General features: G+C 36.7%; 2 protein-coding genes across 2 annotated transcripts in view; both read left to right on the top strand.

Moving 5' to 3' along the window:
* Positions 1–25,922, top strand: part of LOC141394696 (probable G-protein coupled receptor CG31760) — a 262,519-nt gene that overhangs the window by 233,051 nt on the left and 3,546 nt on the right. Inside the window, 3 exon segments of the mRNA XM_073969480.1 lie at positions 23,183–23,292; positions 23,370–23,514; positions 23,599–23,807. Of these exon segments, the coding sequence (XP_073825581.1) occupies positions 23,183–23,292; positions 23,370–23,514; positions 23,599–23,807 (464 nt within the window).
* The window catches only part of LOC141394700 (zinc finger matrin-type protein 5), a 345,637-nt gene continuing 338,580 nt past the window's right edge, over positions 18,866–25,922 (top strand). The window contains exon 1 of the mRNA XM_073969486.1: positions 18,866–18,872. The gene's annotated coding sequence lies outside the window, so the exon portion shown is untranslated. The remainder of the gene's footprint in view (positions 18,873–25,922) is intronic.

Raw genomic sequence — 25,922 nt, 5'->3', positions numbered from 1 at the left:
GAAAAAATATTCTTTAAAAATCCACGATTTGTGGTCTTTTGGTGTTTGAAAAAATATTCTTTAAAAATCCACGATTTGTGGTCTTTTGGTGTTTGAAAAAATATTCTTTAAAAATCCACGATTTGTGGTCTTTTGGTGTTTGAAAAAATATTCTTTAAAAATCCACGATTTGTGGTCTTTTGGTGTTTGAAAAAATATTCTTTAAAAATCCACGATTTGTGGTCTTTTGGTGTTTGAAAAAATATTCTTTAAAAATCCACGATTTGTGGTCTTTTGGTGTTTGAAAAAATATTCTTTAAAAATCCACGATTTGTGGTCTTTTGGTGTTTGAAAAAATATTCTTTAAAAATCCACGATTTGTGGTCTTTTGGTGTTTGAAAAAATATTCTTTAAAAATCCACGATTTGTGGTCTTTTGGTGTTTGAAAAAATATTCTTTAAAAATCCACGATTTGTGGTCTTTTGGTGTTTGAAAAAATATTCTTTAAAAATCCACGATTTGTGGTCTTTTGGTGTTTGAAAAAATATTCTTTAAAAATCCACGATTTGTGGTCTTTTGGTGTTTGAAAAAATATTCTTTAAAAATCCACGATTTGTGGTCTTTTGGTGTTTGAAAAAATATTCTTTAAAAATCCACGATTTGTGGTCTTTTGGTATTTGAAAAAATATTCTTTAAAAATCCACGATTTGTGGTCTTTTGGTATTTGAAAAAATATTCTTTAAAAATCCACGATTTGTGGTCTTTTGGTGTTTGAAAAAATATTCTTTAAAAATCCACGATTTGTGGTCTTTTGGTGTTTGAAAAAATATTCTTTAAAAATCCACGATTTGTGGTCTTTTGGTGTTTGAAAAAATATTCTTTAAAAATCCACGATTTGTGGTCTTTTGGTGTTTGAAAAAATATTCTTTAAAAATCCACGATTTGTGGTCTTTTGGTGTTTGAAAAAATATTCTTTAAAAATCCACGATTTGTGGTCTTTTGGTGTTTGAAAAAATATTCTTTAAAAATCCACGATTTGTGGTCTTTTGGTGTTTGAAAAAATATTCTTTAAAAATCCACGATTTGTGGTCTTTTGGTGTTTGAAAAAATATTCTTTAAAAATCCACGATTTGTGGTCTTCTGGTGTTTGAAAAAATATTCTTTAAAAATCCACGATTTGTGGTCTTTTGGTATTTGAAAAAATATTCTTTAAATCCACGATTTGTGGTCTTTTGGTGTTTGAAAAAATATTCTTTAAAAATCCACGATTTGTGGTCTTTTGGTGTTTGAAAAAATATTCTTTAAAAATCCACGATTTGTGGTCTTTTGGTGTTTGAAAAAATATTCTTTAAAAATCCACGATTTGTGGTCTTTTGGTGTTTGAAAAAATATTCTTTAAAAATCCACGATTTGTGGTCTTTTGGTGTTTGAAAAAATATTCTTTAAAAATCCACGATTTGTGGTCTTTTGGTGTTTGAAAAAATATTCTTTAAAAATCCACGATTTGTGGTCTTTTGGTGTTTGAAAAAATATTCTTTAAAAATCCACGATTTGTGGTCTTTTGGTGTTTGAAAAAATATTCTTTAAAAATCCACGATTTGTGGTCTTTTGGTGTTTGAAAAAATATTCTTTAAAAATCCACGATTTGTGGTCTTTTGGTGTTTGAAAAAATATTCTTTAAAAATCCACGATTTGTGGTCTTTTGGTGTTTGAAAAAATATTCTTTAAAAATCCACGATTTGTGGTCTTTTGGTGTTTGAAAAAATATTCTTTAAAAATCCACGTTTTGTGGTCTTTTGGTGTTTGAAAAAATATTCTTTAAAAATCCACGATTTGTGGTCTTTTGGTGTTTGAAAAAATATTCTTTAAAAATCCACGATTTGTGGTCTTTTGGTGTTTGAAAAAATATTCTTTAAAAATCCACGATTTGTGGTCTTTTGGTGTTTGAAAAAATATTCTTTAAAAATCTACGATTTGTGGTCTTTTGGTGTTTGAAAAAATATTCTTTAAAAATCCACGATTTGTGGTCTTTTGGTGTTTGAAAAAATATTATTTAAAAATCCACGATTTGTGATCTTTTGGTGTTTGAAAAAATATTCTTTAAAAATCCACGATTTGTAGTCTCTCGGTGTTTGAAAAAATATTGTTTAAAAATCCACGATTTGTGGTCTTTTGGTGTTTACAAAAATATTGTTTGAAAATCCACGATTTGTGGTCTCTTGGTGCTTGAAAAAATATTGTTTAAAAATCCACGATTTGTAGTCTTTTGGTGTTTGAAAATATATTCTTTAAAATCCACGATTTGTGGTCTTTTGGCGTTTGAAAAAATATTCTTTAAAAATCCACGATTTGTGATCTTTTGTTGTTTGAAAAAATATTCTTTAAAAATCCACGATTTGTGGTCTTTTGGTGTTTGGAAAAATAATCTTTAAAAATCCACGATTCGTGGTCTTTTGTTGTTTGAAAAAATATTCTTTAAAAATCCACTAATGGTGGTCTTTTGTTGTTTGAAAAAATATTCTTTAAAAATGCACGATTTGTGGTCCTTCGATGTCTGAAACATATTTATTAAAAATCCACTATTTGTGGTCCTACGATGTCTGAAAAATGTTCATTAAAAGTCCAAGATTTGATTAAAAATCCAAGATTACCGAGATTTGCGGTCTATTGGTGCCTCAAAATACTTTTAAAAATCCGCGATTTGTGGTCTATTGGTGCCTCAAAAAATATTCTTTGAATTCTGTTCTGTTTGGATTTCAGTTTTCCAATTAATACTGCCGTAACCAAGATAATTAAATACTATTGGTTTAAAACAAGGACATTGAAAACAAATACATTATTCACCCATCATACAGCCAGCCAATGGATGGACGTCTGTGTGATTGTCCCTTATGAATAAATTATAGCTTACGGCCATAATGAAGTTAAACAGATACATACATACGTATACATATGCTGAATAACTTGAAAAGCTTTTGAATGTAGTCTAATTCATCCGCTTATGTACCTTGTTATATGAGGTATCCAGGTTGTGTATCACTCTGAATTAGAGGATAATTTGTTCAACACACTGTCACCATAACGCTAGTCTGCGACGAAAATATGGTTTTTTTTTCTAGGTCATTATTCAAAGTTCTAATGATAGTACTACGTTCAGCCAATCTTTTATCCCCACGATGTTTGATATGGACGATACCATTTCAGTTTGGTATGCGTAATTAGTTTCATTATATCGACAGGCTATGTATGTTTTATCCATAAAAGTAGATTTTTTGCTGCTGCATGAATCCAGCCATTAATTTTTTTACTACCAAATTGCGTGTTATATGAAGTGTTGGACAAACAAATCACTTTATTGCCATGGTTATAACAATTAGAGGCAATGGTGGCAGCTCATCATAACGTTGCTTATTGGAGAAGGTAATTGAATGTCAATAAGGAACTATGACAAATTGGAATGAATATAATTTGTGTTTTAAAAATGTTTGTTCATTTAAAATTCAAACTTGGTCGGCTCTATGTAGAAAATCCATACGTTATTTGATTAATCATGTGATAAATTAATATTTAAGGAGAATATATTCCTTTGATTTATTGTAGTTATTGGTACATACATATGTATATAGGAATTAGGATTTGAGTTAGGAGAGGTAGGAATTTCTCCATCTCTTGTCCAATAATATTTCCCCTGACGGAGGTGAAATTATATCCTGGGCAGTTTGATAATCGTTATCATTAGTAGGCAGATGAAGGAGGAGTAACAATCTGCCAATGACAGACGTCAAAGTCTTCCAGATGTCAGTGTCTTGTGGGCCATGAAAAATATATGACAGAACTCAAAACTTTATGTTGGGCGCCATTTTTCGGTTTCCTAAACATTTCGGTACGACAAAATTAATAAGCCAAATAGCTAAGGCTAAAATTTTAAAAATAAATCAATCATTGTAATTTGGCGCCCAACGTTTTAGATTATTTCAAATTCATACCTTATATTTGTCTCATAAGCAGAGATAAATTTAGACATGGCCCACAAAGGTTAAAAATTCTTTGGTAAAGTGGGGCGCACGATAACTTTCGAAGAAATAGACTGATTTTTCCAAAATTTTCCTACCTTAATATTTCTTCGAGACATAAATTATTTTCGAATTGTTGTTTGTTTAAGACCAACTGTTGGATCGTTTAAAAATTCTTACAGCAGGTAGTTGATGCTATGAAGACAGTATAAAGCTAAAGCTGTAAAAACTTAAGGGCAGTGCGGAAAATAACTCTAGAGAGGAGTACAAGATTTGTTCTAAATTTTGCACACCATAATAATTCTTCCAAACTTGCATCAAGTTTAAAGATGTGGTATATCAGCCGACTCCTTTCGGTACCTTTCACAAAAATGTTCAAACATTTTGATTTAAGTACATGTTGAGATCTGTTCGCGTGTTGCCTATTTCACGCAATTTGAATGTTTTAGGCACATTCTCCATTTATTATCCCTATTCGAGAGAAAATTTAGGATGGTAATTTTTTGTCCAAAGGTCGAACGCTATTTTTTTGGTAAGAATCGGTTCAGATCTGCATATACCTTCCATATATACATATGTAGTTTTGATCGATTGCATGCAATTCACGATATGTTTTTTTTTTCAATTTTTATACCCTCCACCATAATATGGAGGGTATAATTAAATTTGTCATTCGGTTTGTAACACATCGAAATATTCATCGGAGACAAAAGTATATATTGCAAAAACAAAAAATCCTTTGCAATTCCATTTAAAAAAAATTAAAAAATTTTTTTGCGACCACATTTACAATTTTTCGCATGGAGGTTAAGAAAAAAATTCTGGTTTCATATCTGTTCGCGTTCACAAAATTGGACGATGCGAGCAAAATAGCGGTTTTTATTGTCATATAAAGAAAAAATATTTAAAAATATCTTATTTTTTGTTATGAGAAAATGTATGCATAAATCGTTAACAGCATTCCATATCTATTCGTAGATGTTCAAATAGTTATAAAATTTATTATTATTTTTGCGGAAAATCAACAAATAATAAAAAAATTTTGAAGTAAATCCAAATTATCCTGTCCCAGAGTCCGTACAAACCCTCAAAAAATAAATTAAAAAATATATGCGGAATCTAGACAATGCGTAGACAAATATAACACCAAATTTATAGAGATTGGGTACATAAATTGCATATTATGGCAACAACAAAAGAGAAAAACTTATTGTTGGAAAATATTGTTGCAAATATATTTTTTGGTTTGATTTTTTTAAAAAATATTCTTTAAAAATCAACGATTTGTGGTCCTTCGATGCCTGAAAAAATATACTTCAAAAATCTACGATTTGTGGTCCTAAAAATCCACGATTTGTGGCCCTTGTATGTCTGAAAAAATATACTTAAAAAATCTACGATTTGTGGTCCTTCGATGCCTGAAAAAATATTCTCTAAAAATCCACGATATGTGGTCCTACGATGTCTGAAAAATATTTTATAAAAATTCGCGATTTGTGGTCCTTCGATGCCTGAAAAAATATTCTTTAAAAATCCACGATTTGTGGCCCTTGTATGTCTGAAATAATATTCTCTAAAAATCCACGATTTGTGGTCCATCGATGTCTAAAAAATATTCTTTAATAATCAACGATTTGTGGTCCTTCGATGTCTAAAAAATATTCTTTAAAAATCCACATTTTGTGGTCCTACGATGTCTGAAAAAATATTTTTTAAAAATTCGCGATTTGTGGTCCTTTGATGTCTAAAAAACTATTCTTTAAAAATCCACGATTTGTGGTCTCTCGATGTCTAAAAAAATATTCTTTAAAAATCCCCGATTTGTGGTCCTTCGATGTCTGAAAATTTCTGAAATTTGTTATTTAGTCTTCCATGGGGTTATAAAATATTCCAGAAGAGAATTATCAGTATGATCGACGTCTTCCTATGTCCCTATGACTATGTGAGAGGATTACCTCCACCCAGTCCCTTCCTTCTCCTAACAAACCCTTCTCGTGAAAAACAACTTAAGCAACTAAGGGTCCAACTGTCTCCAAGTGCCCTACTAAAATTCCACAACCACATAAATATGTCTCGGACAGACCCCTTACGTACAAAAATCCATTTTGAGATCCACGCCCTGTCAGAATCACAGACTCATACTAAAGCTGATGTCTGGACGTGCCAGGACTAGAGGTGGGCGCGTGTCGTGCCGTGAGTAGTGCGTGTTCGTGCCTTCTCGAAAAACGCCGTGTTTGTGCGTGTCGTGCCGGAATGCATTTTTGACCGTGCGTGATCGTGTTTTTTTGTTCGACACGGTTTTGCACGACACGACTAAGCACGATCTGCACTATGTGACACGATCGTGCTAAATTTTTGGCCTTCTTTAGAAGTCGTGCAAGATACCCAACTAAATACGAACATCGAACAAGAATATAAAACCGACCGAAATTTTCCTATCATTTTTTGCTTCGTTTTTTGTAGTCTGGTACTTATTGCCGTTTTGTTATGGAGAGACCAGAGTATGAGTGAAAAAAATCATGTTTGTTTGCCATTTGTTTTGTTCATGAGAGAATCAAATGCAAAAACTACTCTGTGGGTTAACGCAATATACTGTCTTTGCAAATCAGATGTTTATCTGACTGTATTATCTGTTATGGATGATGTTATTGAAAAACATCCTCTTCCTGAATTGAGAAAACTGATTAACTGCCCAAAAAACGTTGTAAGATATTTTAAACAATCATTGCTTAAACGCTTTGTACCAACAATGACACATCTTCTAGGGACGTTTTTATTTCCGCCAATTAAGAAGATGATTTTTATTAGCTAATGTAAAAGCAATGTTACTTGATATACAAAGTGAGAACATATAATGAGCATTAAATTACAATGCCACATTTACACGAATTATCAGAGTTTTTGGATCAAAATGGCAAAAAGGCGAAAAATGAAAAAGTCTCCAATTGATACATATTATCGAGTGCCGTATCTAGCCAGACTGATGTTTTAAACATTTGGAAACAGTCTAATCTAAAATATTTAAAACAAATAGCCATGAAATGGCTATACTCGTCATCTCAGCAAATAGAGATTTTTCCACATCTGCAGTGGAATTCTGTAACTCATTTTTTGTGTTACCGACAAAAATCGGTAACATTAAAACGCAAAATTATGAATGAAAAGTATGAATAAAAATTGACAGCACTGTTGCTATTGGTAGAATTTAGCAACAGCTTTATTTTGGTTGTTTATTTACCGAAAATATCGTTAATTACCGAAATTATAAGCATTTCAATTTTACCGATATTTGTCGGTAACTTGAAAAATGAGTTACAGAATTCCACTACTGGAAATATTCTCAACGAAAGGCGAACTAGACTTTTGAGTTTTAACTTGGACAAAATAATGTTTTTAAATAAGAATAGAAAAATTAGAAGTACATATGAATATTTTTATACCCTCAGCATTAATGCTACACTTTCATACGGGCAAAATGTGCCTCATCAAAATAATGGTTTTAGACCCCAAGTTTGTTTGGACGAAATGTGTTTCAGACAATTTGGAGTCCGTCTGTCTGTCTGGCTGGAGCGCACGATAACTCTCGAACGGATCAACCGATTCGGTTCAAAATTTGGCCTTTGTTATATTTTATGCAAACTTAGTTTAAGTTTGAAGATAAGCCACATACGTCCACTCCTTCATGTACCTCCCCCCCAAAAGTTCAAAAATGGTCGGAAAAATTGTGTCCATACTTTACACATCTTAAATATGGACTATATTTGTCCCTCGGGTACCTCCCACACAAAATTTTGGATAAATTCACTTTGGATAATTCACTTGATGCAACTTGCATACTTCTTGAGAAAACATCCCGAAAGCGTATGGTGCCCACAAAAGTTAGAAAATAATCTCTAAAATGGTACGTGCGATTTCTCATAGACGTAGCAACCGATTTGGTCCAAACTTTGGATCACTAAATATTGTCGAAACTTACTTTATGTTCAAATTTGGGTCCTATCTGTCCAATCCTTGTGGTACCACCCACACAAATGTTCAACATCTGGGTCTGTTTGAGTATCCTTGGACATTTTTACCGAAGGTTTTTCTAGTGGCTTTAATCCTATCCATACTTTTGTCGGTTCATACGCCCAAATTTTTGAAAACACCCCTAAATACATAGGTTTTTTGGAAAAAAGGATTTCAATCCACACAGGCTGAGAGTATATCTCTGTCGGCAAAGCCGACTGATACTTTTTTACTTGTTAAAAACAAATTAATGTACACCTATATCGATTTCTCTTTTTTTTTTGTAATTTCGTGCGTGAGTGCGCGTGTTCGTGCCTTCTCGAAAAACGCCGTGTTTGTGCGTGAATGTGCATAAAAATTTTGGTCCGTGTTCGTGCATGTTCGTGCCTAATTTTTTAGGCACGCGCCCATCTCTAGCCAGGACTGGACAGTGTTTATTATTGTATGTTTGTGTGTTCGTTCTTCTGCTCAATGTGGCTCTGTGTCTATCTCCAGTTCCAGATTCCACAGATCCACTGGACCTAGATTAGTAGGTTTGGCAGGGCAGTTGAAAAGGTGCAGTGTGTTGTGCGGGCCCATGCCGAATGTTGAGCAGATGTTTTGCACGGTGCTATCGATCTTTGTCCTATAAGAAGTTAGGCGACTGCAATATCCAGAGCGTAGTTGAGCCAAAACTACTCTGGTTTGTCGTGACAGCTGACGCTCCTCAGCTGCGATAGATGGGAATGTACTCCGATGACTTTATTCACACCGTAGCTTGTTGATCTAGGGGATTCTCTCCTGTATCATTGGGCCTCCATCTCTAGAACGTGAAGATCATTCTAGATGTGTATTTGTGAGTGTCGGGCCAACCCACCAGATGGTGAATGGGATGGCTTTCACGGTAACACCCAATCAACGAAAGCATCTCATTGTGTTGCTGTACTTGGTCCACTGAAGACAGGAGGAGGTTCCTACTTTTCAGTTTGTCGCAGATAGCTGTGGTCGGAATTCAGTTATCATCGACCTCGGTACTCAACTCTCTTCCCACCAGCGCCGTCCATGTGGTGAAGAGAGTGGCCGTAAATTTAATGGCGTATATATGCATATTCCTCGCGTGGAAAAAGGTGGTAATATCGGTTAAATAGGAGTTCAGTCTTTCACAGATGTCATCAGGGAAATTACCTGACGCCAGGATCGTGCAATAATTCGCATACGTTACGATCTCGATGCCCTCTGGTGCTGAATACATGAGATATAGAGGTTAAAAATTTCCGGAGATATCACCCCACCGCACACTGGTCGAAACCACTGATCTAGCGGCCCGAAAGTCAAAAAATCGAACTATAAAATTGCGAAATATTTTCCATTGTATCGATTACAGACACTTTGCAGACAAAGATTTTGTTTTTTCATTTTTGTTGTTGTAAATATTCACTCAGTTATTCACTATCAAATGAAAGAGTTTTTGTTGCATCAGATTTTAAAAAATTGTTGCAAAAAAATTAACTTCATATTTGTTTAAATGTTAAATAAATTCGTAATGAAAATGGACAAGATATATTTTTAATTAATAGCAGAGGGTGTGATTTAAATTTTTAAAACTTAGTTTGAGGTCTGGAGGTACTTAGTTATATAGCAATAAATTTTCAAAAAATTCAATTTTTTAGTGTTTTTATGGGTTGTACGCGCTTGTTCCATAGAGTGCATCTTGTAAACTTGGGCGAACTTAGGTCCGATTATTTTTTGGGGAACGAAATTGGACTCTCTGGATACTGAATAACCACATTCAGGCTGCAAATATTTGCAAATCTTTTGATGACTGCACTTTTAAAATAAGGGATTTTGCATGAAATTCATACAAATTTAGCTATGCATTTGTATAGGAGCTAAATCAAAATATGGACCTATCTTGAGAAATGTTTGCAAGGAGGAGTTCTACCCTCGGAGGCACTATAATACCATACAATAGCTAAATATATTATTAAATATGGGATAACAAGTAAAAATTCAACGAATCGGGGTACCATAAAAGGGGCTACATTAAAACATAAATCAGTATTGAAAATGTTTTGCAAGAAGATTTTATACACAGAGAGAACACGGAATGCAAAATTACTGCCAAGTTGTATTAAAAATGTGGTCATGATATTCAAAATACCTTAAATTGGGAGGTACGGTTAAATGGGTACCAAATTACAGCTAATTTGCTACGAAATTGTGGCTTAAATCCTCAAAATACCGAAAATCGGAAGGTACCGTTATATGGGGGCTATACCAAAACATTAGCAGATATTGTTCATATTTGGCCCCTTATTACCCACAGGTACAAACTGAGTTTGTGCAAAATTTCAGTGACGTATCTCAATTCGTTTGCAAGTTATGAATTTCGCGCCGCTAGATCAGTGCTTTCGACCACCGTGCACCGTGGCGAACTTCCTGTTTCACTCTACGGGGTTTGAACTTCTTGTTTCTTGTACGATTGGGGTCCACACAAATCAGACTTGATTGTAGGGTTGTCTGCTCAATGTCCTCAAACAGCGTGGAATGCCTGACAGTATCAAAGGCTATTGATAAGTCAAGCGTCACCATCACTGTTCTATCACATGACAGCGCTGTTGTCGTGCTGTGCTGTTTACGGAATCCATGCTGATGATCGGCAACTGGATAGCTATTTATGGCGCTGGGGAGTACTAAGGCCTAAAGGGTCTTTGCTACGGGCGACAAAGCGAATTCGGTCTGTACAATTCACTTTTACTGGCATCCTTGCCTGGCTTCAGTAGCGGATAACTTTCCTAATTTTCCAGACTTCGGGACAGGTTGAGAACTTTAGTGAGATACTCCACGCCCGGCTCATACAGCCGTTTCAGCATTACCATGGAGATTCCATCAGGACCCAACGCTTTGGATGTTTTAGGGTTCCTGATGGCATTCGCAACATGGTCCATTGTAAAGTGTGGTGGTCCATATTCCGCAGGAAGAGATCTGATGCGACGTAGAACTTCTATACACCCGGTCACTTAACGGGGTGCTCGATAAACTTTCGATTGTCGGGTCAATCAACGTAACGTCGCCAAACGTGACTGAGGTCCTATCTTCCTAATTTCCATGGGTCGAGAGTGACTTAACCGTTGCCCACTTATACCGGCTCCAATGTTGCAACTCTTCAGGTGATTTAACCACTTGTTCCGCTTATGCCGCCCGACCAACCTGTTAACTTCCAGTGCCAGCTCCCTGACTCTGGGGTCACTGGGGTTGGTTCGACGAACTCATCACGCTCATTTGCTAATCCCTTCGCCTCTGCTGGGAAATTTGGTCTCATTTCGGGTATTCGACCAGCAGGTATATGGCGACTGCAGAAGTGATGATGTCTCGGAACGTCCTTTCGGCTACCAGAACATCAGAAGAAGTGGGCAGATCTCTGAAGCGGTGATTAGTGGACTCTCTGAAACTCGGTCAATCAGTTTTCCCATGATGGATGAAAGTGAGGCGTTTAGGGGTAATGAACTTCTTGTTCCTGAATTTCACGTACGATTGGCGTCCACACAAATCAGACTTGATTGTAGGGTTGTCTGCTCAATGTCCTCAAACAGCGTGTAATGCCTGACAGTATCAAAGGCTATTGATAAGTCAAGCGTCACCATCACTGTTCTATCACATGGCTTATCCTGGTTGAATCATCGTCAAATATATGCAGCGCTGTTGTCGTGCTGTGCTGTTTACGGAATCCATGCTGATGATCGGCAACTGGATAGCTATTTATGGCGCTGGGGAGTACTAAGGCCTAAAGGGTCTTTGCTACGGGCGACAAAGCGAATTCGGTCTGTACTATTCACTTTTACTGGCATCCTTGCCTGGCTTCAGTAACGGACCACTCTCCTAATTTTCCAGACTTCGGGACAGGTTGAGAACTTTAGTGAGATACTCCACGCCCGGCTCATACAGCCGTTTCAGTATTACCATGGAGATTCCATCAGGACCCAACGCTTTGGATGTTTTAGGGTTCCTGATGGCATTCGCAACATCGTCCATTGTAAAGTGTGGTGGTCCATATTCCGCAGGAAGAGATCTGATGCGACGTAGAACTTCTATACACCCGGTCACTTAACGGGGTGCTCGATAAACTGTCGATTGTCGGGTCAATCAACGTAACGTCGCCAAACGTGACTGAGGTCCTATCTTCCTAATTTCCATGGGTCGAGAGTGACTTAACCGTTGCCCACTTATACCGGCTCCAATGTTGCAACTCTTCAGGTGATTTAACCACTTGTTCCGCTTATGCCGCCCGACCAACCTGTTAACTTCCAGTGCCAGCTCCCTGACTCTGGGGTCACTGGGGTTGGTTCGACGAACTCATCACGCTCATTTGCTAATCCCTTCGCCTCTGCTGGGAAATTTGGTCTCATTTCGGGTATTCGACCAGCAGGTATATGGCGGCTGCAGAAGTGATGATGTCTCGGAACGTCCTTTCCGCTACCAGAACATCAGAAGAAGTGGGCAGATCTCTGAAGCGGTGATTAGTGGACTCTCTGAAACTCGGTCAATCAGTTTTCCCATGATGGATAAAAGTGAGGCGTTTAGGGGTAATGAAATCGGGCGGTCTGCTAATGGAGATAATTATGGGGAGATGGTCTGATCCAAGAGAAATGACGTGTTGTCAGGTGACGTCATTTGTCAGACCAGCCGACACGATGGTTACGCCTGGAGAACTATGACACTCTCCTCTAATTCTGGTAGGGGCGTAGAGCTATCAATCTGCTCAGCCAGCGCTGTTCCCCTCTGCTTGTTTGCGAGGACCGAATGCCACATTTTATGATGCGCATTAATGTACCCCAAGACCAGACGGTTATGACGTACACAAGTGGGTTAATATTAGGCTTGTAACCTAAAATATAGCTATTTTTCGGCGGGATGTACACGTTCAGCAACTCTACCTTGGCAGTTCCACACCTAACTGCTAACCCCATACATTCCATGTGCGGGTCATTAGAGTCAGGCACAAACGAGATATGTATGTCTGTATTGAAGAGACTGGTGCAATAGGAAAGCTAATACCACACTTGCACTTCTGGTGCGATCCTTCCTCAATACGTTGTAGCCATCACAACACTGTAAGCTGCACTTGTTGTTGGTCTTGGTTTCCTGAACCGACGCGACCTTGATATTCTTCCGGCTAATGAAGTGCACTATTTCCTCATTCTTTCTTCGGAGGGCATTGCAATTAAATTGCCAAAAAGATGAATTTCCTGAGTTTGGAAAAACAAACGCTGGTGTTAAATGCTGCGTGTGCGGTTGCTGTTGCTGGGACTACGGGCGATTTTCATAATCTGACGACGACGACCCTCTGGAGGCTGTGTTCACGCAGCATGCCTTGTATATGTGCTTGTTTCTTCCGAGAAGACATTCGAGTCGAACCCACAAATCGTCCGAGAAGACGTTCGTGGCGACCCCACAATTCATCTTAGAGCCGTCTGTGTATACCTTGATGTCATATTCCGTCAGTGCTGATCCATTATTGCATTCATTCAATGGTCGTTGAAGGGCTGCCGTAATCAGCTTAATTGTTATCTCTCTCTTCCTCTCTCGGTAATTTGTGAAGCACGCAGGCATGTCCGTATGATCTTTCCCTTCACAGCTAGAGCAAGCAGCTTTTCAGTATTATGTCTGTGGGCCGCGCTGAACCAGAGAATAAATGTGTTGTGTTATTCGTTCCCTGTCTGTACAGCGTGAGGCAAATGTCCGCAACGCATTGTACAATTCTGGCCTGATAGTTTTTGAGGATGGTAGACCAGACAGATCGTAGTTGTGCCAGAATTGTTCTTGTACATCTGGGTAGAGACTTGTAGTTGTAGGACTCGGTTGGGGTTATAACCTTCTAATGGGGTTTCTACACGGTATGTTTTTTACATATTCATGCATAGCAACTGTCACTTTTTTTCGCCCATATGTGATTCCTTCTGCACGGCAAAATTTTATTTTTCTGTTGCTTTCTTTATTTATTCCGCGTACAAACAAAACAGCTGTTTACCTTTGGTTGTACAGACGAGAATAGAGCGCGTTCTATTCGAAAAATATACATATGTATGCACATAACTCCTTCATCCATTGAAATTTCTGTATGGTTCACACCATGTGTACAAAATTCAGATTTGTAAAAAGTGACAGTTGGTATGCACAAATATGTAAAAAACATACCGTGTAGAACAGCTTTAAGGCTTGTGGACGGCGCGGGTATGAATGACCTTCAACGATGCAAACAGTGACAGTCGGTCGATGTCCGATGGTATGATATCCTAGATGTCGTGGCTTTATTGCCGGATGTCCCTCCGGAAGTGCCTAGGGGGTGAATCCCAACCCACTATGTCGTGGTTGGGATGCCTTGGCTGATGATATGCCAGCAGAAACTATCAGGTGAGCAACACATTATGTTGCTGCACTGACAGCATCCTTTCCTGCTGATGAACATCGTCGTCCATGCTCGAGATCTTGACACATCCGGTAGCGGTGCGAATTTGCTGATCGCGGAGTTGTCTGAAGAGCTCTCTACTGTGTATCGCTTAAAGATGGCATCCAGTCTGGGACACTTAGCGACGGACTTCTTTATATGTAGCCAGCAGGACCTTTTTGTCATTTCCCCCAAAACGTGCCAGAGATGGCTTTTAGCACTCTATTCATCTTTTGAACCTTCGTTTTTATGCAGGCTGCATATTCGGAGAAAGTGAGGATTCTGGACAGGCGGCGAAAGTTGGAAATTTCCTGCAGAAATTGCAATATTGTCTTGAGGTAGCAGTTTATTATCCTCCACAGCTTGCGCTTGATTATGTGAGGCAAAGGGAAATAAAGAATGTCGTCCAGTAGAATGGTGTGATCGATGGTGTCGAATGCCTTGGACAAGTCCAGGTCCACGACAATTATCTACTTTGATTTAGGCCAGTAGTGGTCCTGTGTTCCTTCCGGAATCCATGTTGGTGCAGTGGGATTGAAAGCTGGAGTGTAGAGATTCCAGGGCAGTGCATGAACTTCGAGATGCTGTCTGGATCTAGGACCCTGAATGGTTTTACTCTGAATATCGCTGCACTGATTACCACCCAGGTATATGAATGTTTTTTGCACGAATAAGCAATTCAATATTTCTTTATTTACAATCTTATGTTAGCACAGTTATACATTGCATATTAAGGAATTATGTATTGTAAATAAGAGAAAAAGAGACATTAAATAGACAATGGTATTATAACCGTCTGTCTTATCAATAGAATTACATTATTTCATATCGAATTAAATTGACATATGAGAATTTCTCTATACTTCAAAGATATTTTTAAATAAGACACGAGCTGGCTCCAATCATTTGTTTCACGGCCGTCCAATATGTTGACCACATTTTCGAGAGATAAGATCGCAGATTGAAAAATGCGTATTCTAAACTCTTTTAGAACCGGTAATTCTCCCAAGAAATGCAATATAGTTTCGTCTTGATTAAGGTTGCACAAGCTACACTTTCTTTCTTTGCTATTTGCATTGAATCTAGTTCCATTTAGATTAATCAGTCCACATCTTGCTTTAAAAATCCAGGAAATCTGTTCGCTAATGTAAGAGTCAGTAAAATAATTTTCTTCCCGCGTAAAATCTAAATATTTATATATTCTACTTTGGCTTGCAAGTTTTGAACTCATATTTTCATGGAAGACATTCATTTTTTGTTTGTTAATATTAATTTATTTCTGCTACCCAAAACCCTTCATTCTGAAGAAGTAGATTAATAAGTTTTTCCGGTAGTCGATGATCATTGTACTTGTACATTATTTGTTAGAGGTATTGTAAATGCATATTAAGTGTATACAAGTGACTGCTTTCAATCGATGTTTCTAGCATGCGGGCGTAATTTGGTGTACAACTTGGGACTTTCAGTATTTTCTTTAAAAAATATCGCTGAAGTTTATCCACCGCATCAAAGTGTGAGAAGCCCCAAGCTTGGGCCGCGTATGTTTGTATTGCCCTACAAACTGCTTGGTATACATTCCACTTTATTGGTATGTTTACATCTTTTTTCTCCAAAAAGTTTTTCCAAGTTGAATTTATAGCCATTTTTGATTGGTTTGTTCTCTTTTCTACATGTTTCGAGAATGACAGTTTTGGTGTAAATATAACGCCTAAATATTTATATTCATTTACGATATTTATTTCGTTTCCGTTGTATGTCCATTTCTCATCTCTGCTAAGCCCTCCTCCTTTTCTGAATACAAGGATTTCTGATTTGGACATGTTTACTTTTAGATTCCACATGCTACAATGGTTTTCAAGATTTGAAATCATATACTGTAAGGTAGTTATGTCGTCTGCCAGGATAACAATGCGTCTGCATATAAAAGCAACCTTATATTTATATTTTGGATATTTATTCCACCTTGTAACTGTTCATGCAAGTCGTTTATGTATAGGGAGAAAAGAATAGGCGATAAAAGACATCCTTGCTTAACTCCGGAGTTGGTTTCAAAATAATCCGACAGTTCGTCTCCGGTCCAAATGGCATACTCAGTATTGCTGTATATATTCTCAATAAGTTTCAGGAATTTGTATGATATGCCAAGTTGTGAGAGCTTGTATATTAGTGATTTTCGATATACGTTATCAAAGGCTGCTTTGAAGTCCACAAAATAGGCATATACCTTCTTACCTTCATTAAGCTTTAGACTAATAATAGAAGCCAGATTGTACACATTATCAACAGTTGAGTACCCCTTCCTAAACCCGGCCTGATATTCCGGAAGTATACGATATTTTTCTACCCAATTGCAAAGTCTTTCATTTAAAATACCCATCATTAACTTTGCCAAACAGTTCATGAAAGCAATTCCTCTGTAATTGGAAGGCTCGGCCATATCTCCTTTTTTGTGGATGGGGAATATTACTGTTTTGACAAATGTATTATCTATCATTCCGGTATTTAATATTTTATTATATCTGTTTACGAGTTGTTTATGGAAATCCTCTGTCCTCTCCCGGCGCTTTGTTCATCTTCAGTTTCTTCAAGATACAGTCAAGTTCTGCCAAACTAATTTCTCTGTCTAGTATTGGATCGGTACAAAGAAACGGCGCGTAGCTTATTTGCTGTACGTTCTGTTCAGGATTTAAGAGCTCTTTGAAGTAATGCTTAAATGTATCTGAAGATATCAATGAGCTTGTTTGGAATGTTTGATTTCTCATTTCTTTCACTGCTTTCCACCATTGCTTTGTGTTGCTGACGTGATTTATTGTGTGCATTATATTTCTATTATGATCCTGTTTGTTGGTTTTGCAGATCTCTTTGTATACCTTTACGGAGTCTAAATATTTTCTTCTGGATTCGGCTGTTTTATTCCTGTTGTAATTTTTCAGTAGCGAAAACATTTTCTTTCGAGCTTGATGACACTTGGAATTGTACCAAGGCTTTTTTGGTGTAAATGATGCTATTTTCTTCGATTTAGGTACTGTCGATAGCTTTATTGTGGTTCCAAGTTCCTCCAAAGTCAGGTCATTAGATCTACTTAATAATTTTTAACGATTTCTCTTAATATTTGTGCGATAGCTATCTATACTGTTTTTATTCCATACTAATTTGGGCAACAAGTTTAGACGTTTATAGTCAGTACATTCTGTTGTTATTTTTATTCGCAGTCTTATTGGCACGTGATCCGACCACGTTACGTCTTCCACTACAAATTCATCGACAAGATTTAGGATCTCGTGGGACACTGCACAAATATCATTCACAGATTCACCTAATGCATTTATGAACGTGAGATTTCCTTCCGGGTCTCCTCGTGTCCTGCCATTCAGAATTAAAAGATTGTTATTTGTACAAAGCTCGATTAGTTGGTTCCCTTTTCTGTTTATATGCTTATCTTTAGACTTTCTAGTTTCCAATCCTGCCACAAAAAGTTCTTGGTAGACTTCATTTAATTCCTGTGTGATTTCTCCTATCCTTGAATTTAGATCGCCTATTAGAATCGGATTGGTGGTATCATTTTCTTCGAACAGTCTACACGTGTTATTAAAATCGTTTGTCCATTGAGCGGGTCTCCAATATTGAGGAATGACAGTGAATACCGGTCCCGGTTGCATGAAAAATTGATAAGTGTGTACATTTCCATATGTTATAACGCGGTGCATTAAACCCATGTTTGCAACAGTTTTATTTACTCCAAATATTACCCCACCAATTCCACGCCCATAGGTGTGTTCTTTTGTTACTGGTATGTTATATAATTTAAACCCCGGGAAGTATTTTTTAACATTTTCAAATTTATTTTCAATGAGATGGGTTTCAGTGAGTATAATGATATCATGTTTGTTTAAGAAGGTAAAAAAAAGAAGGATGTAAGTACTTGTTTTCAATGCCGTTGACGTTATAGGAAAGAATTGTAAGATTTCGTAAGATTATCTTGGGAGCTGCAGTTAGTTTTTTGATAAAGTTTCCGAGAGCAGATATTCGTAACTTGTATCTAAGTTAGTAATAATATCGCCACAGATTTTCTTTAATTCTTCTTCGACACCATTTTTTCCAGCAATTAGTTTGCGGTCTCTGTTCCAGGTGAACCATGTATCTTTTATCCTGATTCTATCTTCTTTTACCGTGATTCTGTGTTCTTTACTTATTTCCATTATTTTTGTTTTGAGGCAAAGCGTAACCTTTTTCAATTGTTGTTTGGAAGGCTCAAGGTCACGTTCTATATATATATTGGACCCAGCCAACTTTCTGCTATTTCGAATGACATCTTCAGCTTCCTTTCCTGTTGCGAATTCGACTACGGCACTCATCTTCCCGTTTCTTTCATGTATTTTTCGGACGGATTTTGCTTTTGCTGGGAGTTCCAATTTATTAAGTAAAATGTTGTTCACTTCCTGTAAAGGTTCGCTGGAGCAGCTCAATCCTCTAATGAATATTTTGCAACTTTTTATTTGCTCTTTCATCCACAATAAATCTTTTTTGTTTTCTTCACATTATCTGCGCACATTTTTCAGTTCTTCCTTTAATTCTTGATTTTCAGCTCTAAGCTGCTTCATTTCGGAGCTTATCGAAGAAATTTCTGTTTTAACTTCTTCTATATCTTTCTTTGTCGATAATGTTTTCAACTTTTCATCAAGATTTGACTTGATAGTGCTGGTAATGAGATGTATCAATTCAATTTGTGAGAGGCCAGTGGATGTTGCAGGATTTTGTGTTTCTATCCCGGGAGATACCTCATTTCTGTTGCGTTTTGAGGACTGAACATTAATTGTTTGCTGGGCAGCAACTGAATGCGTTGGTGGTGTACGTTGCATATTTAGAGTTCAACCCAAGAGAAATGTAACGGAAAAAGTTCCTAGTTGGCAGCACTAATTTTGATATCGATAATTGTTCGGAGTGTTATCGCTTTTTATCTGTATTTTGTCAGTCCTATGTTTGAACGACAAGGTCAGCAAGCAAGGAATATTGCCAGCTTTAACTGCAAAAATGGTATTTGGCCAGTGCTTTAGTATGGAGTACGATTCAAGGTGTTGTGATGTGTTTTTCAACAGGTAATTATTTATTGAGTTGGAGCGGTTTCCCAGAACGTCTATTCGTCTATACCCAGGTATAGTGGAGGGGAGACTGTGTGGTGTTCTTTTTTTGCTCTACTAATGCAGATCTTTTTTCCTTGTACCGCATTGTGGGATTTACAACACACTGTTGGCAGAACTTTAGTGCGCATTTCTTCGCATCAGCACCTTCGAAATTTAAAGCTACATTCACCGTGTGTACTTTCCCAGCAAACCAATCGTACAAACATCGTAACGACATCGGAACACAATTCGAACACTACGTCCGATATCGGATCCGAAATCGTAACGATATGAATGTGGTTGACATAATTTCGGAACGAAATGTCGGAGCGAAATCGCATCGATTCCGGTCACAATTCGGAACGAAATCAGAAGAAAATCCTTGGGAAATTCGGAAGCCGATTTTTTCCGAATTTTATTTATTAATTATTAATTAATTTATTGCTCAAGTGGGAAATCTCACACAAAATAATCTGTCTATAACGAAGTTTTTTTTTTAAAGTTGATGTTTTACACAATAAATGAGAAACAAAACACGTTCATAACGCTCTTTTTACTGAAGTGCACACTAAAAAGAGAAGCAAAACTCATAAACACTGCAATTTATGTTTATTCATATATACACTTTTGTTTCTTTATTACTCATGTATGTGGGTCAAATTAACCATTTTGCCTTGGATCCTCTATGACGAATTTTTTCTATAATGTAGTAATTCTTCGGTCTCCTTTTGCTACGTTGTAAAAAGTTCGACTGTATATACAAAAGGTGGTTGTTGTGGGAAGTGAAATTTGTTTCCGACATATCGATATGAATTCGTACCGAAATCGAAAGAAAAACATTGGTATATTTGAAGGGAAATTTACATTCTCTCCGGAATCGGAACGAAATCTGAACGATTTTGCTTCTGAAATTGTTCAGATGTGTCGGACATCCGACATTTGGTTCGCTGGGTTGGTGCACGTTAGAATGCTTATGGAGTCCAGGTAACTTAACCATTTATCTCTCCAGTGTTGGTTCACCAAGTTATTTATTTCCTCTATAAGAGTGGGAATCCCAGGTTCATCTGGGCACGTCTGTTTTGTTCTGCGAGGGGTGCGGCTGGAGTAGGGAAATTGGGCCTCAGTATGGTGGGATGTACAACAAACTGTTGGCAGAACTTCAGTGCGCATTTTTTCGCATCAGCACCTTCGAAATTTACAGCTACATTCCCCGTTTGTACTTTGGCACATGTTAGACTCCTTATAGAGTTAATGTGACTCAACCATTTATCTCTCCGGTGTTGGTTTACCAAGTTATTTATTTCTCCGTAAGAGTGGGAATCCTAGGCTCATCTGGGCACATCTGTCTTAACTCATCGAGTTGTTCTGCGAGGCGTGCGGCTGGAGTAGAGAAATTGGGCCTACAACGTGGGATTCTGCCTGATGGGATGAAAAGTTTTACCGCCCGGGGAATTAAAGCTCTCAGTTGTCTCTCTCCCTGTCAACTGTAACTTTTTTGAAAAATTAATTTTTTACAATTTTATCCACCGAAAGTTATTTTTATTTTATTTATTTAAAATGTTTATATTATAATAAAAAATTACAATAAAATTATATAAAAAATGATACGACCATCTAAGGCTATCGGATATGCCTAAAGTTAATGCCCCAATGTAGTGAGAAGGAAAAGGATTCTGCATTTCAGTGTACGCGGAAATCTGTTTTTAAACCATCAGTCTTAACAAAAAAAATGTTTATACACTAGCGGTCATCTGAATAGGTTTGATTTTTTTTCTTTTTATGTGTTAAGTTAACTTCTGATGTGTTCGTATTGCAGATCCATACTATTTACTTTTTGAGAGTCCTATACTATGCCAACATTCCCAAGAAAAAACTTAACGGTGTTGCCATATTTTCGGAGAATATCCCAATTATAATAAAAAATGTACGAAAAAGTGTCCAATTTTTGCGATCATCAGAATAGGTTTGAATCAAATAAAATTGAAAAATGTTACTACCCATGCAAATATTGCGCAGTTTTTTGGTTTAGTTTAGTAAAATGGAACATTCTGATAAATCCTACAACAAATTTGACCCGCTTTATTTGGAACGTGGGTTCAATTCTCAACATCGAAAAGTTACCAAGAACTTTCAGATAAAATCAAGAAATATTCAAACAAAAACGTTTTATAAACTAACTTTAAATGACTTTTTGATTTCGTTAGATCTCTTCTGAGCTTCGAAAATCATCTGAAAGCAAATACCAAGTGTTGCCATATTATTAGGATCGATAAATTAGAAAGGTCATTGAAAATATTTGGTATTTTAGTTCAAGTTTCATTTTTTAACTATCCTTGCAATACAAATTTAAGTATTATCATGCTCCCAAATCCACCATAGTTGACCACATGTATCATAAATGTTCGAAAACTGGTCTGGAAGAATGTTTCTTCAACGACAATAAAGTAGAAAATTGTAATTCAAATTTAACTCAAAGGGGCATGATATCGCCGACTTTTATAGTGCTGTATAACCTCAGTAGTCCATTCTATTGTACTTATTCGTGTTTGTTTTATGACTTGTGAACAGAAAAAAACATTTTTAACCTGACTATATACGTATTACAGCACTATAAAAGTCGGCGATATCATGCCCCTTTGAGTTAAATTTGAATTACAATTTTCTACTTTATTGTCGTCGAAGAAACATTCTTCCAGACCAGTTTTCGAACATTTATGATACATGTGGTCAATTATGGTGGATTTGGGAGCATGATAATACTTAAATTTGTATTGCAAGGATAGTTAAAAAATGAAACTTGAACTAAAATACCAAATATTTTCAATGACCTTTCTAATTTATCGATCCTAATAATATGGCAACACTTGGTATTTGCTTTCAGATAATTTTCGAAGCTCAGAAGAGATCTAACGAAATCAAAAAGTCATTTAAAGTAAGTTTATAAAACGTTTTTGTTTGAATATTTCTTGATTTTATCTAAAAGTTCTTGGTAACTTTTCGATGTTGAGAATTGAACCCACGTTCCAAATAAAGCGGGTCAAATTTGTTGTAGGATTTATCAGAATGTTCCATTTTACTAAACTAAACCAAAAAAACTGCGCAATATATGCATGGGTAGTAACATTTTTCAATTTTATTTGATTCAAACCTATTCTGATGATCGCAAAAATTGGACACTTTTTCGTACATTTTTTATTATAATTGGGATATTCTCCGAAAATATGGCAACACCGTTAAGTTTTTTCTTGGGAATGTTGGCATAGTATAGGACTCTCAAAAAGTAAATAGTATGGATCTGCAATACGAACACATCAGAAGTTAACTTAACATATAAAAAGAAAAAAATTCAAACCTATTCAGATGACCGCTAGTGTATATTTGTAATTTTGGCGCCCAACGTTCTCATTCCTGAAGTTGTAAGAACATTCTAACCAAAAAACGGTATACGTGTAATTTGGAAATTCACCTATTTTTTAATATGAATCAGGCAGTACTCATTGATATGAGATAATTCTCCCCTGTCCATTCTTGATCTTTGTGGAATTACACAAACAGATGTAGATCGAATTTTTTTCACCACTGCGTCGGAATCAAAATTTAGCATTAGAAACTTATTTAACAATTTTATCTTGCTTCAGATGGTTGCCATATTTCCCTACTTGGATACGACATGGTGTGTCGCAACAAAATGGACACGGCACATGGGTTTCTGTATAACATACACGTCACTGCTGATGAAGACATGGAGGTAATTTAAACAGCCTGATAAATATTACAACATTACAGCCTGAAGAATTTTACAATTTCTTCACGCCCTACTTTCAGAGTCTCTTTAACGTATCGCGTAAAATCGGCACATAAAGTCAAACTTACCGATCAACAGTTGTTGCAGTGGATGGTTCCCATACTTTTGGTAATGCTTATCTATTTGGGTACATGGACAATTAGCGATACGCCCTATGCAGTTTATGTAAGTTTCATGACCTATTTTATTTCATTTCCTATGAAGTTATTTTGACCCATTTTTTCCTCTTCTTCTTCTTTCTTGTTCCAGATAAATGACCAATATGGTCTGAAATTTAAGCAATGCTCATATAATTGGTGGGATCATAGCTTAGCTATTGGAGAAGTTCTTTTCTTAGCCTGGGGCATACGTGTCTGTTACAATGTCCGCAATGCGGAATCATTGTACAATGAAGCGCGTCTCATTTCGTATGCCATTTATAATATTGCCATTGTTAATACAGCAATGGTGGCATTACAGTAAGTATTTCTAACTTTGTGTTCGTTGGTCGGCATACTATTTAGAAGTTGAAGTGTATGTATGGCTGTATGTATGTGCGCCGCTTCGTTAAATGTTAGGGACCATTGTTGTTAAGAATAGCCTGAAATTTGGGTTAGTAACATCATTAGCGTTATTTTATTCATAAGAGTCAGGATAGCCAATTGAATTTATGAACACAAATTATGTGATGGTGCAGCAATGCGGCATGACATACATACGTTGAAAGGAACGTGACAATGGTAACGAATAGATTTACTTCAAGTTTTTGGAGTAGAATAAAATAAAAGTTTTCCAAGAAAAGGCTTCTTTATGAAGATATACATTAAAAGCTTATAGTTCTCCAGCTTTAGAGTATAACCTTCAGAACGGACTTTTCTGAAAAGGATATCTCTGAAGATGTTGCTATAATCTATAGAGGAGAAAAACTTTAACAGATATTCTATACGAAGAAAAAATCTTATTAATGTAATTTTATCAAATGGTAGGAGCTATTATTTTGAATGGCGCCCAACGTTTAGCTCAAAACTTTTAAAAATTACTTCCATTAGATTAGAATAATAAAAGACAAAATTTAATTTAGAAAGTTTTTCTCTCCTGTTAAAAGATCCGACCCGTCCGGACTTTTAGAGGAGAAACCACTAAAAAACATTAAATTCGGCCGGGTCGAACTTTTAATACCCACCACCAAAAAAAAAAATATATTCTGAGAATGTAATAATTAGTTTCCTGTTAGTTGCTAAAATTATACCAAAAACGGACCTATGTGGACGATTTTTGGTGGAGAAGTTTCGTGACCGCTGAAACCTCAAGTGTCAGATTACAGCTAGTTCGGTTACAAATTGTAGCTAAAATCATCAAAATACCGAAAATGAGGGTGTACCGTTATATGGGGGCTTTACCAAAACATCGACCTATGCTAACGATTTTTCGTGGAGAAGTTTCGGGACCACTGAGAACCTCAAGTATCAAATTACAGCTAGTTCGGTTAAAGATTGTAGCTAAAATGTTCAAAATACCGAAAATCGGGGTGTACCGTTATATGGGAGCTTTAGCAAAACATCAACATATGTTAACAATTTTTCGTGGAGAAGTTTCGGGACCACTGAGAACATCAAGTATCAAATTACAGCTAGTTCGGTTAATAATTATAGCTAAAATCTTCAAAATATCCAAAAATCGGGGAATACCGTTATATGAGGTCTATTCCAAAACATGGGCCTATATTGACGGTTTTTGGTGGAGAAATTTCGGGACCACTGAGAACCTCAAATATCAGATTTCAGCTCATTCCTACAAAAATGTAGCTAAAAGCCTCAAAACACTTTAAGTCGGGAGGTACCGTTATATGGGGGATATACCAAAACGTGGAAAAGTTTTTTTGTCATTGAGAACCTCAAATGTCAAATTTTTACGCTAAAAACGTGGACCTATCTCCACCATTTGTAGTGCAGCCAATTTGGTCGAAAATTGTACCTAACATCCTCAAAATATCTTAAATTGGGAGGTATCGTTATATGGGGGCTATACCAAAACATAGACCTATCTTGACAATTTATAGTAGAGAAATTTCTGGGCCATTGGAACCTCAAATTGGTTTGGCGGGGCAGTTGAAAAGGTGTTTTGTGTCGTGCGGGCACATACAGCATACTGGGCAGATGTCTTGTGCGGTGCGGTCGTTTTCCGCCCAATAAGAATTTAGACGACTGCAATATCCCGAGCCAAAACTACTCTGGTTTGCTGTGGCAGCTGGCGCTCCTCAGCTGCGATGGCCTTAGCAACTGCATCCGTGAGAATACTATTTAAACTTGATTTATATGCCTGTTGATCTAGGGGTTCCTCCCTCTCTAGAGCATGAATATCCTTCCTGATATGCCTGAATGTGTCGGGCCTAGCCAGCAGATGGTGATTGGGATGGCTCTCACGATAACATCCAAGCAAGTACTGCAACGAATGCATCTCATTGTGGTGTTTTACTAGAAGAATCTTTGCCTCCTCATGTAGGTGGTCCACTGCAGACTTGAGGAGGCACCCTGTTGTTGTTCTCAGGTTGGCATTCTGACAGGTTTGAATCATTTTCAATTCTCTTCCAAACT

Source organism: Musca autumnalis, unplaced genomic scaffold (assembly GCF_047663935.1).
Source record: "Musca autumnalis isolate F117 unplaced genomic scaffold, ASM4766393v1 scaffold_2, whole genome shotgun sequence".
Taxonomy (NCBI): domain Eukaryota; kingdom Metazoa; phylum Arthropoda; class Insecta; order Diptera; family Muscidae; genus Musca; species Musca autumnalis.
The sequence above is the reverse complement of the archived record's forward strand: the minus strand, read 5'-3'. Positions and strand labels throughout refer to the sequence as shown.